This window comes from Oncorhynchus masou, chromosome 19 (assembly GCF_036934945.1).
Source record: "Oncorhynchus masou masou isolate Uvic2021 chromosome 19, UVic_Omas_1.1, whole genome shotgun sequence".
Classification (NCBI taxonomy): domain Eukaryota; kingdom Metazoa; phylum Chordata; class Actinopteri; order Salmoniformes; family Salmonidae; genus Oncorhynchus; species Oncorhynchus masou.
The window spans coordinates 25,258,406-25,278,569 of NC_088230.1; the positions used below are offsets into that span (position 1 = coordinate 25,258,406).

The 20,164-nt window shown below is 41.7% G+C and overlaps 1 protein-coding gene across 3 annotated transcripts in view; it reads left to right on the forward strand.

Annotated features, from left to right (window-relative positions):
* The first annotated feature begins 121 nt into the window (after nucleotides 1-121).
* LOC135506055 (dermatan-sulfate epimerase-like) overlaps nucleotides 122-20,164 on the forward strand; it is a 29,426-nt gene continuing 9,383 nt past the window's right edge. Inside the window, exons 1-5 of one of the 3 annotated variants that reach the window (XM_064925431.1) lie at nucleotides 122-343; nucleotides 3,334-3,805; nucleotides 8,804-9,057; nucleotides 13,520-13,567; nucleotides 14,377-15,077. In XM_064925431.1, the coding sequence (XP_064781503.1) occupies nucleotides 3,378-3,805; nucleotides 8,804-9,057; nucleotides 13,520-13,554 (717 nt within the window). In that variant the 5' untranslated portion in view covers nucleotides 122-343; nucleotides 3,334-3,377 and the 3' untranslated portion in view covers nucleotides 13,555-13,567; nucleotides 14,377-15,077. Of the gene's footprint in view, nucleotides 344-3,333; nucleotides 3,806-8,803; nucleotides 9,058-13,519; nucleotides 13,568-14,376; nucleotides 15,078-15,307; nucleotides 15,548-20,164 lie in introns of those variants that run through there. The other 2 variants (XM_064925429.1, XM_064925430.1) reach the window with 2 other exon arrangements.

A 20,164-nucleotide genomic window follows, 5' to 3' on the forward strand; every position in this document is an offset into this window, starting at 1 on the left:
TTGGAATAGACTGTTTCAAACCTATTTGAAACTATTGGCTGGCTGCCTGCCTTCAATTCTATAAATCTGTTCTGCCTACCTGGTTGTTTGTGTGTACAATCATTACTTTCGGTCTCCCTCCCACGTCCCACTTCTCCAGGCACTTACCCATACTGCCCCTCATACAACAGAGTTTATGACGTTCTCTCTAAAACAGCAATTTCTCCCCTTACGCAGAATGGTAACTTTTTTTCACCACTTGAAAGATTCAACGCATCGATGAATGTCGCGGGGATTCTATTATGAAGTGAATGGTAGGAGTATCAAATCTGGACTACAATTTTACAACAACTGGTTTTGACAGGTAGGCTTATCTTAATCAGCGTACCATTTTGTCTTACACCAAGGCTTCACTGATCGGAAAATGTCAATTTCTGTGCGCAATCTGCGCGTTAGCCTATTTTGAGGTTATGTGGTGTGGTACTAGTAGGTGTAACGTTTTTCCAATGTGGGAATAATAATTAATTAAACTTAAGAAAAGTACTATTTAAGTAGATGTACATATAAAAACGAATTGATGAACTCAATAGTTTTCTTAAATATGACACTGATGACAAAATTCACATACAAGGATAGTACTCGATGACATTCGATAGCCTACCAAATGGAAATGTGTAGGGTGTTCTCAGAGGTGTGTATAGGTATTAAAATGTATAATTATATGTCTTATGAAAACTACTAATATGAAAAAGCTGGGACACTTTGGCAAAGGTGTCTTTTAATATGAGTATCAAGTTTGTTAAGACGCTGGCGGCCTGAAAGTGGCTATCCAAGGTAAGGAGGTGAGAGCAGCCAGGTAAAGAAAGATATATGTGGAGTTGCCTAGTAAATGTTGCCATTGTAAATATAACCACGAGTTTAGGGTTTGTTGTATTACTTTCTAGTGATGGAGCAGTATAGAATACTTTCCAAAATACATTATTGGCACATTATTCAACAGTAATTACAACAAGTCAGTTCATCAAATTTTTGCCCTGCTCGAGCTGCCTCTGTCAACTGTAAGGGCTGTTATTGTGAGGTGGAAACCTCTAGGAGCACCAACGGCACAGCCACTAAGTGGTAGGCCACACAAGCTCACAGAACGAAATTGCTGAAGCGTGTAGCACATAAAAATTGTCTGCAACACTCACTACAGAGTCCCAAACTGCCTCTGGAAGTAACGTCAGCACAATAACTGTTTGTTGGGAGCTTCGTGAAAGAGAACGCTACCTGCTCAAATGCATAGTGCCAACTGTAAAGCTTGGCTGAAGAGGATTAATGGTCTGGGGCTGTTTTTCATGGTTTGTTATTAGGCCCCTTAGTTCCAGCGAAGGGAAATCTTAACACTTAGAATGACATTCTAGATGATTCTGTGTTTTAAACTTTGTGGCAACAGTTAGGGGAAGGCCCTTTCCTATTTCATGACAATGCCCCGGTGCATAAAGTGAGGTCCATACAGAAATGGTTTGTCGAGATCAGTGTGGAAGAACTTGACTGTCCTGCCCAGACCTTAACCCCTTCGAACACCTTTGGGATAAATTGGAACGACTGCGAGCCAAACATCAGTCCCCGACCTACTGTAACTAATGCTCTTGTGGCTGAATGGAAGCATGTCCCCGCAGCGATGTTCCAACATCGAGTGGAAAGCGTTCCCAGAAGAGTGGAGGCTGTTATAGCAAAAGGGGGGGGGACCAACTCCATGTTGATGCCCATGATTTTGGAATGAGTTATTCGATGAACAAGTGTCCACATACTTTTGGTCATGTTGTTGAAGTTATTTTAAAAGAGATGGCTAACAACAGCATGCAAACTGCAAGAAAAAGCACAGTTCCACTTACCTGATGATGATCATTTGAAACTTAACTTCTTGTTGAAAGTTATTGTTTAAAATGGAGATGCTAACAAATTAGCAACAACATCCTCTTCGATAACACCTGCTGCAGCCACTGCAAACTAGCCTACAACAAAAGCTAGGTAGTTAAACTGTTGCTCGCTATTGCACAGGGACCTGTTGGCCTTCGAGAAGGCATAAGTTTCCATGCATTTTTGTAAAAACGGTCCAACCCATTACAAGTCAATGTGATTGGTTGATTCCACTGTCACTCAAAAACGTTGCCCTAATACAATTGAATGTCAGATGCTTTCTATCAAGCTACTGATGGCCAAGCCAATGGCTGATTTATCTCCCCAGAGACGACCATAGCAAATTCCTGATTGGATCTTTTTTTTCTCTTCAGTGTTATACTCCTTTCCTTTCTAACAAAAACTGAATAGATTTAATCAGAACATCATTGAAAATAATATAACAATTATTATTTGTATTATTTTATACATTCTTAGCCTTTCTCTGTCTAAAGAATACATATGTTCTACTGGACATGTTGAACTCTTGTCATGGTGACGATTTTACAAAATTACAGTCATGGTCTTGAATTGGACTCACATTTTTCTGGTCTTGGTCTTGACTCAATCTCAAACCTCTCGTCCCCCTCCCGGTCTTGGTCTTGACTCAGACTCAATTCGCTCCAGTCTTGGTCTTGAATTAGTCTCGCTTAAGGTGGACTCGAACAGAAAACTGCTAGGTAAAACTAAATAGTGTAGCATAATACACAACAGACAACTCATGCCAATGGAACTGCCCAGAGTCTAGACTCTCTAGACAACCTTCAAATCACCACCAAATGGTTTTCTGTTAGACAAGTACCAAGAGTAAGTTCCTGGAATGTACGTCCATGTTCCTGAGAAGAGAAGACTAGTGTCAAATAGTGTCAAATGTATCTATGTCATCTTACTCATCGGTGAAGTCAAACCAGTAGAACTGATAAATAAGAATACCAATCAGGGACTCCTTTAGAATGTTGAGGACAACGTGTCTGACTATGTGGGTGTACATGGCTAGACCTGCCTGAGATACTGTCTATACAAGAATTAACTAGGCCCCAGGAATCATAGCAATGAACACACAGATGTCATAGCACACTTTACACATTACTGCTACCTCTTCTCAAGATACACATGGGGGAGGAGGAGGGGGGGGGTCTGTTATTATTAATCATAAAGATAAGAGTTGCATTTTTACAACAGAGAGCTCAGCTTTCCTTTCAATTGTGACAGTCTACAGCAAGTCCTATGGTTTTGTAGTGTTTAATAATCTTTCAGACCAGTAGAGGATAGCCAGAATGATCAGGAATACAGCTGTATCCAATTATTCAAGGAATGCACCCTTTGTATGAAAAAGCTGGGGAGTCGAGAGAGAGAATATGGCTGGCTAGCTTTCTCAAAGTATTTTCCTCTCCCCTTTCCTTTCCTCCTCAGCTGAGCTCTGTTGGAAATGCCACTGCGCCCTCGCTGATGTGAGGATGAGGTCCTACACCAGAGGGGCCCCCACAGCGTTCTTCATAAGTCTACTGTGGCCCCTGGTGTCCCCGGTGGTGGGGGTGGGAGAGGAGACGGACCCCACTGGAGGGATACCCTTCATGGGAGGGAACTACGATGGACACCCCATGCTGTTTTTCGGCCAGGGTGAGGTGGAGGAGTTGCAGGCGGCAGCGGCTGGGACTCACTGGGAGATGGCTGCAAGGATCCGCGAGGCGGGGGAGGCCATGCTGGAGCACCCTGAGGAATACCTGCCCCCCTGGAGCCCGGCCGAGTTCAGCGCCCGCTGGAACGAGGTGTATGGAAACAACCTGGGAGTGTTGTCTATGTTCTGTCTGCTCTACCCACACAGGGCCGGTGCCCTCGACCTGGCCAAGGATTACATGGAGAGGATGGCAGCTCAGCCTAGTTGGTATATTTTCTATCTTGGTTTTTCCCATATTTTTGTGTACATCTTCTTATCCGAGATATTGCTGCAGAAAGCACATCTAAATGCAATCAATTGTCTGTGAACATCATCCCTCCTTATAGGGACAAGAAATATGAGATACAATCTGTGGAAACAGTTTCTGAGTAGTTACTCAAATTCAGCCCCTGTGGGAACAGTTACTGTGTATCGTAGATACTCAAATTCACCCCTGTGGGAACAGTTACTGTGTACCGTAGATACTCAAATTCAACCCCTGTGGGAACAGTTACTGTGTACCGTAGATACTCAAATTCAGCCCCTGTGGGAACAGTTACTGTGTACCGTAGATACTCAAATTCAGCCCCTGTGGGAACAGTTACTGTGTACCGTAGATACTCAAATTCAACCCCTGAGTGAATTGCTTGCTTCTCAATTGCAGAAAACTGCAGCTTAATCAATGTATTTGTCCTCTGTACATCACCATGTGCCCACTGGGGATACATGACAAATCCTACTCCCCTTCTTTATGGCCAGACGTGCAAGTAGAGATGCATTGTGGTCCGATGGGCCTGTGGTCCAGGAAATATGTTTAGCTGCTGTTCGAATTCACTGCTGAACATGCCCCCGTTGAAAGGAAATGAAATGTTCAGATGTTGAGCTGCTTGGCCTGGTGCAGTGGGATGGGAGGACTAGGGTTTCAGCCTCTACTACTGCTCTGGATTAGAGGTCAGAGGCTGAGATAGTCATTTGACTGGGGTTCTCTGAGTGGTTACATGGGAAATCTTATCTGCATTTCACATTGTTCACCCCCAACCAAAAGGATGTTTTAATGGCGGTCCCAGTCTACAGAATCAGAAGGGAATCGCTTAAAGTCTGAATGATGTTATATTTGAATCAAAAGTATATGATATTTATTTAACCGTACTAGGCTATCCTGCAGACTTGTTCACATAAATCATAAGCTAAGAAGAGGGCACCTATGAGATAGCATGTTGTTTCTGTATTTTAACCAACCCTTAACAGTACTGTACTTCAGATGACCCCCGACCTCCTGTGAGGGTTGTGATTGTGAAACTTCTGTGGTTTTAAGATTTTCACTAACAGTACAGTATATAAAGTCCTTTATAACAAGCTTTCTCTGCATGTCGCAAGCCAAGGAATTCAGTGTTAAGGAAGGGTCTCTGACATATGAGGCAAGGAATTTTACTGTCGCAAACAATTTTGGAGTCATTGCACCTGCGTTCTCAGAACGTCTTTGCTTTTAGCTTCATGGTCAGAGGACTTCCCTTTTCCAGTTTCACCTTCTCCTTAGCTCTCATTCCTTTTTCAGAAAAAAAGCATTACCTCAGCCTCATTGTTTAAATCCTCTACTTAGTCTTTAGCTGCTGCGTCTAGCCACCCCGTTCAGAGGGAGAGACAAGGTTTTCTTCTGGGTACTGACCAGAAGCATTAGTGCCAATACTTCTCACAATATTTGTCCATGGCACAAGTTAACAAATGAAAACCCACTGAGCACATTTTCCCAGTTTAACCACATACAATGTGAGCACTCTTCCCAGTCACACATTTACTATAGTTTCTGAATCTCACAGGGATCCTTAAAAGTGGCTCCGACAACTTGTCGAGGAGAACCATATTCCCGACCGGTAAACTCCAGCATGTGGCGTACTCTGGTCCCGGGTTTGTTTTAAGGCAGTCCATGTGTAAACACACAGAAGAGATGTCTTGTGTGCTTTGGCGTAATGTAATATACAGTACAGTACAGCAGTACTCATTCGAAATACTTTAACAGTGCATTAAACTTGGTTTGTGAACCAAAGACTGTCGTCAAAAAAAGACCCCTTTTATTCAAATTAATTTCTACCCATGTAGAAGGCACATTCATTTAGCTTCTACACAGCTCTTTGACAGGTGGAAATAATGTATTAGTTACATAAAATTGAAAAAATGCTGCCAGAGGGTAGCTGCATATCTTTGATATGTGTGAATAAAATAAAATACAATTTTATTTGTCACATGCGCTGAATACAACAGGTGTTGACCTTACTGTGAAATGCTTACTTACAAGCCCTTAACCAACAATGCAGTTCAAGAAATAGAGTTAAGAAAATATTTACTAATTCAAGTTTAAACAAATATAAAAAGTAACACAATAAAATAACTATAAATAAAATAATACAGGGGTTACCAGTATTGAGGTAATGTGAGGGGGTACAGGTCTGTCGAGGTAATGGCAAGAGGTAGCAGAGAGAACACTGTATGACTTGGATGACTGGAGTCTTTGACAATTTTTTGGGCCTTCCTCTGACACTGCCTAGTATATAGGTCCTGGATGGCTGTGATGTACTGGCCCATACGCACTACCCTCTGTAGCGCCTTACAGTCAGATACCGAGCAGTTGCCATACCAGGCGGTGATGCAGCCAGTCAGGATGGTCTCGACGGTGCAGCTGTATAACTTTATGAGGATCTGGGGACCCATGCCAAATCTTTTCAGTCTACTGAGGGAGAATAGGCATTGTCGTGTCCTCTTCACAACTGTTTTGGTGTGTTTGGACCATGATAGTTTGTTGGTGATGTGGACACCAAGGAACTTGAATCTCTCGAACCGCTCCACTACAGCCCTGTTAATGGGGGCCTGTTTGGCTCTCCTTTTCCTGTAGTCCACGATCAGCTCCTTCGTCTTACTCACGTTGAGGGAGAGGTTGTTGTCCTGGAACCACACTGCCAGGTCTCTGACCTCCTCCCTTTAGGCTGTCTCATCGTTGTCGGTGATCAGGATTGGCCACACAGTCATGGGTGAACAGGGAATACAGTTGGGTAGCTCTGACAGGCCCCCGTGTTGAGGATCAGCGTGGCAAATGTGTTGTTGCCTACCCTTACTACCTAGGGGCGACCCGTCAGGAAGTCCAGGATCCAGTTGAAGAGGGAGGTGCTTAATCCCAGGGTCCTTAGCTTTGTGGGCACTATGGTGTTGAATGCTGAGCTGTAGTCAGTGAACAGCATTCTCACATAGGTGTTCCTTTTGTCCAGGTGGGAAAGGTAGTGTGGAGTGCGATTGAGATTGCATCATCTGTGGATCTGTTGAGGCGGGATATGAATTGGAGTGGGTCTAGGGTTTCCGGGATGATGGTGTTGATGTGAGCCATGACCCGTCTTTCAAAGCAAAAAAGTGAGTGTTACAGGGCGGTAATCATTTAGGCAGGTTGACTATGGTGGTCTGTTTGAAACATGTAGATATTACAGACTCGGAGAGGGAGAGGTTGAAAATGTCAGTTTAAGACACTTGTCAGTTGGTCCGTGCATGCTCTGAGTACACGTCCTGGTAATATGTCTGGCCCCACGGCCTTGTGAATGTTGACCTGTTTAAAGGTCTTGCTCTCATCGGCTACGGAGAGAGTGATCACACAGTCGTCCAGAACAGCTGGTGCTCTCATGCATGCTTCAGTGTTGCGTGCCTCAAAGCGAGCACAAAAGGCCTTTAGCCCGTCTGGTAGGATCGACTCACTGGGTATCTCGCGGCTGGGTCTCCCTTTGTAGTCCGTAATAGTTTGCAAGCCCTGCCACATCTGAGCTGGGATAAAAAAAATCACATTTTAAAGTAAGGCAGCTTCTTTGATATTTGGCACGGAGTAAAGTGTATGGGTCCATGTGATGAGTGGAAGGGATTTCTACCTACAGTATGTCTTTTATATGTTCTGAGAAGAATGATTGTCAAAATGAGGATGAAAATGTATTTACATGGCATGCACTTTAATGATAACTGCCTAAAATACAATTTACTTATTGGATTTTTATTTTACTGCCACATTTTACTGTCATTTTTACTATAATTACACAGAGAGAGCTTTTTAAGACATTTTAACACCTCTTAGCAGGTGTTATATGACATTAACGCATGGGTAAGGACTAATTTGCCAATTTCACTATTAGTAGCTCTTAAAAAAACAATTCAGTCAGCATTCAAAATGTATGAGGTGCCAGCTACCTTTGACATTGCACATAGTGCACTATATGTCACTTTAAAAGGCAGTATATGTTGTTGGACTTTAAAGCATGTGTGAAGATGCTGTTTTGCATGTTTTTGGTAAAGAGAACTGAAAGCTATTTAGATCTTTGCCAAATCAGAAAATGGGCCTGAGAAAAATAAGTTAAAGTCTACACTTTCGATGACATTTAACTTACAAGAATATGTAGTTAACATTTTCTGTTTTTACTGTAGCTTATAGTACTGAGCGAATAGTTTGTTTTGAGGTCAGTTTGGTTTTGGTTCGATGAAAAAAGAATCACGGTTTTCGATAATGTTTTTAGACATTAAATGCACTATGCTTTATGTGAGTGGAATGCTGTAACAACAGATAATAAAACCTTCCATATACCATGATGGTAGTGACTGCACATTACTGCTTATCACTTAACCATCCTTTATTCACACTTTCATCAAATATTTCAGTTGTTGTGTATATTACATTTTTTTCAGGCCTATTTGATGACTTTATTATTTGATTCCAAGTCATCATCTCTATAGAGTTGCTGTCTGACAAAGTCACTGCTGCTGAATAATAAATATCAGTCTTAGCTCAGACAAGTAGGTGCACAATGGATTATAGGGACAAGAAATTCCACGTTAGTTAATTAATATGTTTTCTACACTAAACTTTGTAGGATATTGGCCTTTTGGAAAGCCTCCTACATTGCTCAGTTCGAGCTTGATCTGATTTATCTCCAGAGAAACTGCTCATTGCGCTCACAGAAAAAAAAATGAACGAAATGGAAATTCAAATAATTGAACAGATGTCGTTCAATTACTTGTTTAAAAAAAAAGAGAAAGCTCTAGCTGCCTTCCTTGGGCTCGAGTGAAAAAGGAATTTCAATTAATTCAAGATTATTCGTAAGGATACGACATATTGTATTAAGTCTTACAAAGTTAGGAAATGGCACAATATAAATCCTTATTTATCACAGAGGACTATACTCATCAATCATTTTCTGTGTGTTGCAGGTTGGTTAAAGATGCTCCTTGGGATGAGGTTCCTGTAGCCCACTCTCTGGTTGGCTTCGCTACAGCCTATGACTTCCTGTATGAGTACCTGAGCAAGGTGCAGCAGGAGCACTTCCTGCGGGTGATCGGTAATGCTACGCGCTTCATGTATGAGAAGTCCTACATCCGCGGCTGGGGCTTCCAGTACCTGCACAACCACCAGCCCACCAACTGTGTGGCTCTCCTCACTGGCAGCCTGGTCTACATGGCCCAGGGTGAGTACATCTGGTCCATACACTGTGTGTGTGTGTGTGTGTGTGTGTGTGTGTGTGTGTGTGTGTGTGTGTGTGTGTGTGTGTGTGTGTGTGTGTGTGTGTGTGTGTGTGTGTGTGTGTGTGTGTGTGTGTGTGTGTGTGTGTGTGTGTGTGTGCAGATAAACACAAACAAATGTATTATTACATCATCAGCTTTCAGAGGGTTCCTACAGTTTTTACTCTGTAACCTAGATCATGTCATTTTGGTGGTGGATCATTCTTGATACACACAGGAAACTGTTGAGTGTGAAAAACCCAGCAGCGATGCAGCTCAAACCAATATTTCGGGCAGCTACTACAATACCCCGTTCAAAGGCACTTAAATCCATGCCTCAATTGTCTCAAGGCTTAAAAATACTTAATTAACCTGTCTGCTCCCCTTCATCTAAACTGATTGGAGAGGATATAGCAAGTGACATCATTAAGGGATCATAGCTTTCATCTGGATTCACCTGGTCAGTCTATGTCATGGAAAGAGCATGTTTTGTACACAGTGTAGATCCAGTAGATTGGTCAGTTTCTACTTAGTCTATTCATGTTCCTGGAATACTGTGGCCTCTTCTTGTTAACTTGTGTCACATCCTGAGTTAGTCAAACATTCTGGGCTGGAATGTCCATTCAGTGAGCCCGGGTTTATTCTCCATAGCTGCACTTAATCCCTCATAATTGTTTCTCCAGCGGAGACTCTCCACACGATTCCATAACATTCTGGATTGACCTTTTCCCAGTGTTTCTCTTAGTAGAGACTTAAGGAAGGAACATAAGCCTGAAAAAGGGCCTTATTATTTCCTGCTCATTTTAAAATGGTTCCTTCTATTGTTTTGCTTTCAATTTCCTGGTTGTGTTTTATTGGATGTTTCAGGCAGAGAGGCAGAGAGGCCAAAGGAAGGTGAAGTTGTTCTTGTTGTTCCCAGCAGTGCTATGGTAGATCTTGCTTTGTTTACAAGGGATGTGTGAATGAGAGTTGATGTAAACTAAATGACAGCAGGTTTATGGAGATTACTGTGGTCATCGTGTTTTTTCTTGGAGTCTGGTTTATGATACTAAGCAGAGGGTTGGGAAAAAAAGGGGGGGGGGTGCAGACTGGATAATTATAGTACCCCTTTTGTTTTGAATCAGCTTTTTTGTTTCAAGTCCAGGAAAAACCGAGTTTGGTCCAGCAGCTTTGGTTGTTAACTCTTCTGTTACCTTGGAGATAAACGTCATTTGGTCATGGCCTGGGGTCTATGTACTGACTGTATAAATGGTTAAAGCTGACTTTGCACCTGTATGTTTTTGATCAGCTGCAAATTGTTAAAAGGTAGCTTAACTAACTAACAGTTTTTGCATGGGGTATAGCAGATTGAGAAAAGGCAGATAACCGTTACCTTGCTCATTCTTGGACCAGTTTATTTAGGGGCCTAACTCTGGCATAATTATTTTACTGTGTGCATATTCACTTCCTGCATTCCTTTGTCATGTATTTATCATTCATATCCTGTGCAGAAGTATGACATTACAGGCAAATATTATTCTATCAAGAACCCAGTGAAGAAATGGAACTTTGCCACTAATGTTCTGCCAGAAATCAATCCGAGTAAACATTAGCTTCATGTCACATTTAATTCAGAGCCATTGTATTGCACATGTCTATAGTACTGAGATTTATGAAAGGATACAGCACCTCTCTTAAAAATATGTGTATTATTTTATAGGGGACGTAAAAAGCCCATTTGAAGCATTTATTTATAAGGAATGGATAGGCGCCATCTGTTGGAAATAAAGGAAGACATATCTGTCCAAAGCATAAAACCTCTTAAGACCTCTATGAGAAAGTTAATCTCAGCACATAGCAACTGTGTACACTATAATCTTATCATCAGAAGGGATATTGTATGGGCTCTATCCAAAGGGTGAGTCACAGGGAGAGAGTGGATCAGATGACTAGATCGCAGGACAGCAGCTGATATGGGATCAGTGCATTCTGGATTCCGGTGTCTGCGTGTTGACGCTTGGCGGCTGGTCTGCCTTGCTGGGATCCTAATTGGACAGCCATGTGTGCAGTAGTTTACCATGGGTTCATCAGTACTTAACCATCAGGATTTCACCCTAAGACCTGAATCATCCACCTGTCTGCTACGGCCACCAGGTGCTCAAGTGCTCAAGTTGTATTATTTAGTGTAGAATGTTGGGACTCTGGGCGACATTCAAAGTCATAGCCACAATCAGACTACATTGTGTTGCGTCCTTAAACAAAAGCTGTTATATATGAACACTTGATTGATTTGTGAAAAAGTGTCTATTTTACACGTACTGTATAACCTATGGGCAAAATGGGTTGAGTCGACCTAGTTCCCTCGTTATTTCAATGTAATTTACATCATATTCAAACACGAATTAACAACAGGGTTGGTTTACATTTTGACAGTTTGTTGAGAACTTTATCAGATGTCAAATAGAATTGTATGTAAAGTACCAGTCAAAAGTTTGAACACAACTACTCATTCAAGGGTTTTCTTTATTTTAACTATTTTTACTATATATTTTATAGTTGAGATTCTTCAAAGTAGCCACCCTTTGCCTTGATGACAGCTTTGCACACTCTTGGCATTCTCTCAACCAGCTTCATGAGGTAGTCACCTGGAATGCATTTCAATTAACAGGTGTGCCTTGTTAAAAGTTCATTTATGGAATTTCTCAATGAGTTTGAGCCAATCAGTTGTGTTGTGACTAGGTAGGGGTGGTATACAGAAGATATCCCTATTTGGAAAAATACCAAGTCCATATTATGGCAAGAACAGCTCACATAAGTGAAGGGAAATGAGTCCATCAAACCCTAAGACATGGAGGTCAGTCAATCCAGAAAATGTCAAGAACTTTGAAAGTTTCTTCTAGTGCAGTCTTAAAAACCATCAAGCGCTATGATGAAACTGGCTCTCATGAAGACCGCCCACAGGAAAGGAAGACCCAGAGTTACCTCTGCTGCAGAGGATAAGTTCATTAGAGTTACCAGCCTCAAAAATTGCAGCCCAAATAAATGCTTCACATAGTTCAAGTAACAGCCACATCTCAACATCAACTGTTCAGAGGAGACTGCGTGAATCAGGTCTTAATGGTAGAATTTCTGCCAAGAAACCACTACTAAAGGACACCAATAAGAAGAAGAGACTTGCTTGGGCCAAAAAACACAAACAAATAGACATTAGACTGGTGGAAATCTGTCCTTTGGTCTGATGAGTCCAGATTTGAGATTTTTGGTTCAAACCGCTGTGTCTTTGTGAGACGCAGAGTAGGTGAACGGATGATCTCCGGAAGCATCAAGGAGGAGGTGTGATGGTGTGGGAGTGCTTTGCTGGTGACACTGTCTGTGATTTATTTAGAATTCAAGGCACACTTAACCAGCATGGCTTTCATCAAGACAAAGGCTGGCTACTTTGAAGTGTCTAAAATCTAAAATATATTTTGATTCGTTAAAAACTTTTTGGGTTACTACATGATGATGTGTTATTTCATAGTTATGATGTCTTCGCTATTATTCTACAATGTATGAAATTGAAAAATAAAGAAAAACCCATGAATTAGTAGGTGTGTCCAAACTTTTGACTGGTACTGTAGATCTGCCGTCTTTGCCAGGTGGGTACAGTCTTTGCCCGGTGGGTACAGTATGGGAAATGATTTTGCCAATACTCTCAGCTTTAAGCAATTGTCTAGACTTGTTGATTCTCCCGGCTTGTATAATCTAAACCCACTTGATTGGCATCATGTCAATAAATGAAGCAGAAACTCTTGTCAGCCCACTATCATTGCATTTAACCTATGTCATATTTGGTTATTTCATTCTTAGAAATCATTCTTTGTTCATTCTTAGAAATGAAACAAGAGGCTTCAGGAATTTTCCTCAACTGGGTCCAGACACCTTTTTTGTGATTTCACAAATTTAGAGAAACTTTCCCCGGACAGCAAATCCCCCAACAAGGCTCCAAAAAACCACCCAAATACATCCTTTTAGAATTGGCAAAGCTCTCAGTATTGTGATGTAGGTCTTTGGATGTTGTACACATTAAATTGTGTAATTCCGAACTTTATCCGCAACGTTATTTTCCATTTTGTTGTGTCTCGAGCGATACATCTCCGTCCATTTTACAGGTAACTGCCAAAAGAAAAGAAACACTTGAGTAAACGAGTGATACAAAGTATATTGAAAGGATGGGGTACTTCCACACAGGAAGTTCCAGACACTTGTAGAATCTATGCCAAGGTGCATCGAAGCTATTCTTGCATGTGGTGGCCCAACACCTTATTAAGACGCTATAACGTTGCGGATAAAGTTCAGAATGACACAACTTCATGTGTACAACATCTAAAGACCTGCATCACAAAGCTTTTCTGTTTCTAAAAGGATGTTTTGAGGTGTTTTATTTTTTATTTTGTTCATGTTTTTTAGGGCCCCTATACTACACAATGAGGATGAGGAAGTGATTTGCTGTTTGGGGTAAGTTTCTCTAAAACATGTCAAATCACAAAATAGGTGTTTGGACCCTTCTAGAACATGCCATTTAAATCAAAAATAGAGATTTGGTTGTAAAAAAGAGAACTTCTCTTTTAATGGCTCATCAATTCATAATTCGTTTTTTTAAAAATCAAAGGAGTAGAAGGCAAGTCAAATGGCACCATATAAATAGTAAATCCCTTGACCTCCCACATTCCTGCGAACCACAGCGTCATGGTGTGGGCAACTAATGTGTACTGATGAGGGCTCCAGAGCTCCAGAGCCAGTAACATCACTAACAGCATGGCTGAAGAGAAGCCATAGATAAGGCCCCAGCATGACAGCAGCATTATCCACTCAGCCAGTCATTAGGTAAACTGAGGCACATCATTAGGCTCCAGATCGATTGTGGAGGTCATGGCTAGAGCACAGTGTTACTGTACGAGATGTGATTGAGCCATGGGTGGTAGAATTTCTTACTGGTCATTAAGATTATTGGATCTTTTGACTTTATAAGATTAATCAGATTTGTTTGGGTATTCCCCTGACTTGATTTAATTCTATGTATTGTTTTATATTCTTTTCTATGTACTTTTTATATTCTATTGTAATTATATAAAAAATGTTGGTTCATTAATTCCTACATGACGCCCTTGTCTAAATATGGAAAATGCAGAACTGTCCAAACAGTGTGTGGGCTTGAGAGTATGGAACCGGAGTGTGGGCATTAGTGTAGTGAGATGCTGTTTGTGTAAATGTGGTCTTTGTGTGCCTGCAGTTCCTGTTTAATGGTAAATACCTGCTCTGTGTAGGCCACTGATCTGCTAGCCCAAACCAAACACAGGGGTGGACTCCGGCTCAGGGGCTGGGCTGTGGGCACCGGTGAGTGGGTGGCTGGAGCCAGTCCACTAGGTAGCTGCCAGGCACCAGTGAAGGACTGGGATTCCTCAATGAAGTGTGGCTGGAGTGTTTATGTGGTCACTTCTTCTCATAGTAAACTCTGTGTGTGATCCAGAGAGCGAGAGAGAGAGAGAGAGAGAGAGAGAGGCTATACATTAGTCTGGTATGGTAGTATCATGCTTTCCATATAACGTGAGTATGAAGTCCCTGGAAATTAAGAAATCTGAATTTTAAATGACTGAGTAGCTTTAACTGCATTTATCAACTACAATACCTCACTTTAGACCACATATTACACCTAGTTACTTACAGTACCTTGCGAAAGTATTCGGCCCCCTTGAACTTTGCGACCTTTTGCCACATTTCAGGCTTCAAACATGCTCTCCATCCAACCTCACTGAGCTCGAGCTGTTTTGCAAGGAGGTATGGGGAAAAATTTCAGTCTCTCGATGTGCAAAACTGATAGAGACATACCCCAAGCGACTTACAGCTGTAATCGCAGCAAAAGGTGGCGCTACAAAGTATTAACTTAAGGGGGCTGAATAATTTTGCACGCCCAATTTTTCAGTTTTTGATTTGTTAAAAAAGTTTGAAATATCCAATAAATGTCGTTCCACTTCATGATTGTGTCCCACTTGTTGTTGATTCTTCACAAAAAAATACAGTTTTATATCTTTATGTTTGAAGCCTGAAATGTGGCAAAAGGTCGCAAAGTTCAAGGGGGCTGAATACTTTCGCAAGGCACTGTAGTTAGAGTCAATGCAACAAACAATTTAGGTGGCTGACAGCAATCTATCTCAAACCCACTAAGCTGACCCTGGTTTCTCCTCTGTTCTGTTCCAGGTTATCTGCAGGAGGCCTACCTGTGGACTAAGCAGGTTCTGGCCATCATGGAGAAATCTATGGTGCTCCTCCAGGATGTGACGGACGGCTCGCTGTACGAGGGCGTGGCCTACGGGACCTACACCACCCGCTCTCTATTCCAGTACATATTCCTGGTGCAGAGACACTTCTCCATCAGCCACTTCGACCACCCCTGGCTCCACAAACACTTTGCATTCATGTACAGGACCATCCTGCCAGGTAATGCAACAATTGGTGTTGTATACTCTGCTCTGCTCTGCCATTCAATTGCATATAACATAATTAATGTTTCCTTTTGCAGAAGTTGCTTGGTTCTATTGACTTTTTACCTCTAACTGTGCAGTCTAGATATCACGTGATATATTTAAAGGTCATATGGATATTGTATAGGGAGCAAGACCATTTTTTAAAGGAAATACAGTGCCAGTCAACAATCTGTGAATAAGTGTTCATAAATGCCTTAGTGAACTGCAGAGGCACCCACCCTGGCCCTGCATCCAGCCAGCGTCCTTCTTGGCAATGTTTCCCAAGTTCTAAGTAGATTAGGTATGAAACCCCCTGAGTGCATTACCACCATGTTAGAGAGTGTAACTCCTCATTTGTCCTGATATGGGATATGCATGCGTGCACTTAATAGCTTCCTGGAGGTCTGTCAGAGCTGTGCTGATCCCTCTCCTCTGCTCTCCTCTCCTTTTCTGGCTGACTGTCTGAAAGTCAGGGGGAGGGCAGTGCTGGAGGAAGGGCCTCCTCCTAACACTTTGTATTGTATTGTATTGACTGGGGCTAAGCAGCTGTGGGAGATCTAGATTTGGACACACACCATATTCGGCATGGGGCATTTGTTTGTCCAAGATCTAGCTTTGCATCACGGCAGGAATGTTGTAAACAGACGGTATTTCAGAATGGGAAACACACACACCTAGTATCACACCGCTTGTGCACTATCACAGCTCAGGATGTGACCCAGATGCAGACACAGGAGGCAGATAGTTCCACACTCAGAATATTTATTTTACCAGTAAAAAAGTACCCAATTATCATACTTGAGTAAAAGTATAGATACCTTAACAGAAAATGACTAAAGTAAAAGTGAAAGTCACCCAGTAAAATACTACTTGAGTAAAAGTCTAAAGGTATTTGATTTTAAATATACTTAAGTATCAAAAGTAAAATTCCTTATATATGGCAAACCAGACGGCATAATTTTCTTGTTTTTTAAAATTACGGATAGTCAGGGGCACACTCCAACAATCAGACATAATTTTCAAATGAAGCATTTGTGTTAAGTGAGTCCGCCAAATCAGAGGCAGTAGGGATGACCAGGGATGTTCTCTTGATAAGTGCGTGGATAAGTGCATGAATTGGACCTTTTCTGTCCTGCTAAGCATTCAAAATGTAACGAGTACTTTTGGGTGTCAGGGAAAATGTATGGAGTAAAAAGTAAATAATTTTCTTTAGGAATGTAGTGGAGTAAAATTAAAAGTTGTTAAAAATATAAATAGTAAAGTAAAGATACCTCAAAAAACGACTTATGGTTTGTACTTCGTACTTACAGTTGAAGTTGGAAGTTTACATACACCTTAGCCAAATACATTTAAACTCAGTTTTTCACAATTCCTGACATTTGATCCTAGTAAATATTCCCTGTCTTAGGTCAGTTAGGATCACCACTTTATTTTAAGAATGTGAAATGTTTGAGTTTGAGTTTATTTTCATTTTACACAGACAATGCACATTAATCAACGTTTCAGTAAAGTGCCGGTTTTAGCCAGCCGGCTAATTTTCAACCCCAGTCCCTGGGCAGGTTATTAAAACAATTACAATACAGACAATCAATGAGCAGTAAGCACACACAGAGCAACATAGGACAAGCAAGACATAGCATGCAGCCAAAGCAACATAGCACAAAAATCCATAAAATCAACAAAGTGTTTCCACACCTCACAAGCCACAGACAACATGGAAAGCGGCAATACACAGCTAGTGATTATGTTCACAAATCTGATTGTCCCTGTCTGCATGTTTTTTGTTCACAAATCTGATTGGCCATGTCTGCATGTTTTTTGTTCACAAATCTGATTGGCCATGTCTGCATGTTTTTTGTTCACAAATCTGATTGGCCATGTCTGCATGTTTTTTGTTCACAAATCTGATTGGCCATGTCTGCATGTTTTTTGTTCACAAATCTGATTGGCCATGTCTGCATGTTTTTTGTGACAGTGTGATAGGTGGTGCAGTTATGTGTGTCTGGTGGCAGTGTGTTCCAGACATGGGAAGCTCTCACAGAGAAAGCAGATTGACTAAAGGTGCTTTTCCATAATTAAGGGAAATATACAGTCACCTCTCATGGCAGACCTTGTGGATCTGCTGCCATATGTTTGGGTTTTCTGTTTAACAAAAGTGCTGAGTGGAGGTTATTTCAGGTCATTTAGGATCTTGAATACAAGACATGCGTCGGTGTATTGCACAATATTTTCCTAACTCAGGAGCTCATGCTTTCTGAGGATGTAACTGTGATGATGGCTATTGGGCTTTCTATCAAGCACTTTGAGAGCATGTTTGTAGAGACTGAATGGGTTTTAATGTTGTACAGCAAGCTTTGGCCCAACTAGTCAAGCAGTATGTTAAGTGGGGGAGTATCATAGATTTAAAGTACAGTTTTGCTACCTCTGTAGTCAAACAATTTCATATAAATCGGAAATTAGCTAGGTTGAATTTGGTTATTTGAATTACCTTTTTCACCTGCTTTTTAAAAGAGAGGTTGGAATCAAGTATGATGCCAAGTTACTTAAAATCCGATACCACCTGGAGATTATCCCCTGACACATAGACATCTGGCAGTAGCAATGGTTGCCCTCTTTGTGAAGAACATGCAGACAGTTTCTTTTACATTGAGATGCAAACACAAGTCACTGAGCCACTTTGTAACCTGGACCATTACAGTAGTGAGTTCTTGTGCAGCTTGTTGTTTGCTCTTTGCATGCGCATATATCACTGTATCATCTGCATACATTTGAACTTCAGACCCAGTACAGACAGAAGGCAGATCATTAATGTACAGGCTGAACAGGAGGGACCCCAGTATAGACCCTTGGGGCACGTCCACATCATAACTAAGAGTGGGCGACAACTCAATGCTCACTCTGACACACTGAGTTCTGCCTTCAAGGTATGATTTCATCCATCTCAAGGCATCAGAGGAAAAGTTGAACTTGGACAATTTTGTGATGAGAACCTCATGGTTAACAGTATCAAAAGCCTTCCTTAGGTCCAGAAACACAGCCCCAACAACGCCCCCTTTGTCCATCTTGGACAAAGGCCATCCACTGCTTTCCACTCCGGTGAGTATCGCTGGCTCGGAGATGTTAGGCCCAGGATTGAGTTGCACATCCCTGGAGAGCAGGAGGGTAGTGAACAGGTAGTTTAACAGTTTCCGATAAATGTTGGACTTGTGTTTGTTACGCCTAAGCGGTTCAGTGGAATAGGGAGCAAGGTAGACTTGGCCATTATTCAGAACATTATGGTACGCTGTGTGTTGTTCGCTCCCGTGGTACGGTGAACCAATGTGTTTGGTGTTGATATTCTCCGGCAGTAGATTGATTGTGTCATCCCAGTAAGGACGCACTGAGATTATCAGTAGAGCAGCTACATGACTGACAATCATGGCAATGTACTGGAGATAAAACACAGAATTGCGCTTTAAATCTTTGCATGAGTTACTTAGCTGGGGTCGGCGTACACCTGATGTTTTAGACACAATAAGAGCATCTGGAGGAGAAGCAGCACCTGCCGCAACAACCTCCCTTCCATCTGCCATCTCATGTCAGAATAATAGTAGAGAGCATTATTTATTTGAGATTTTATTTCTTTCATCACATTCCCAATGGGTCAGACATTTATATACACTCAATTAGTATTTGGTAGCATAGCCTTTAAATTGTTTAACTTGGGTCAAATGTTTCAGGTAGCCTTCCACAACCTTCCCACAATTAGTTTGGTGAATTTTGGCCCATTCCTCCTGTCAGAGCTGGTATAACTGAATCAGGTTTGTAGGTATCCTTCTCGCACACGCTCTTTCTATCGGATTGAGGTCAGGGCTTTGTGATGGCCACTCCAATACCTTGACGTTTTTGTCCTTAAGCCATTTTGCAACAACTTTGGAAGTATGCTTGGGGTCACTGACCATTTGGAAGAGCCATTTGTGACCAAGCCTTAACTGATGTCTTGAGATGTTGCTTCAATATATCCACATAATTTTCCAACCTCATGATGCCATCTAGTTTGTGAAGTGCTCCAGTCCCTCCTGCAGCAAAGCACCCCCACAACATGATACTGCCACCCCGTGCTTCACGGTTGGGATGGTGTTATTCAGTTTGCAAGCCTCCCCATTTTTCCTCCAAACATAACAATGGTCATTATGGCCAAACAGTTCTATTTTTGTTTCTTCAGACCAGATGACATTTCTCCAAAAAGTACGATCTTTGTCCCCATGTGCAGTTGCAAACCGTAGTCTGTCTTTTTTATGGTAGTTTTGGAGCAGTGGCTTCTTCCTTGCTGAGCGGCCAATCAAGTTATGTTGATATAGGACTCGTTTTACTGTGGATAGAGATACTTTAGTACCTGTTTCCTCCAGCATCTTCACAAGGTCCTTTGCTGTTGTTCTGGTATTGATTTGCACTTTTCGCACATTGATTTGATTCGCACATTGATTTGATTCGCACATTGATTTGCACTTTTCGCAAAGTACGTTCATCTCTAGGCATCAGAACGCATCTCCTTCCTGAGCGGTTGGAGGTCTGCGTGGTCCCATGGTGTTAATACTTGCATACTATTGTT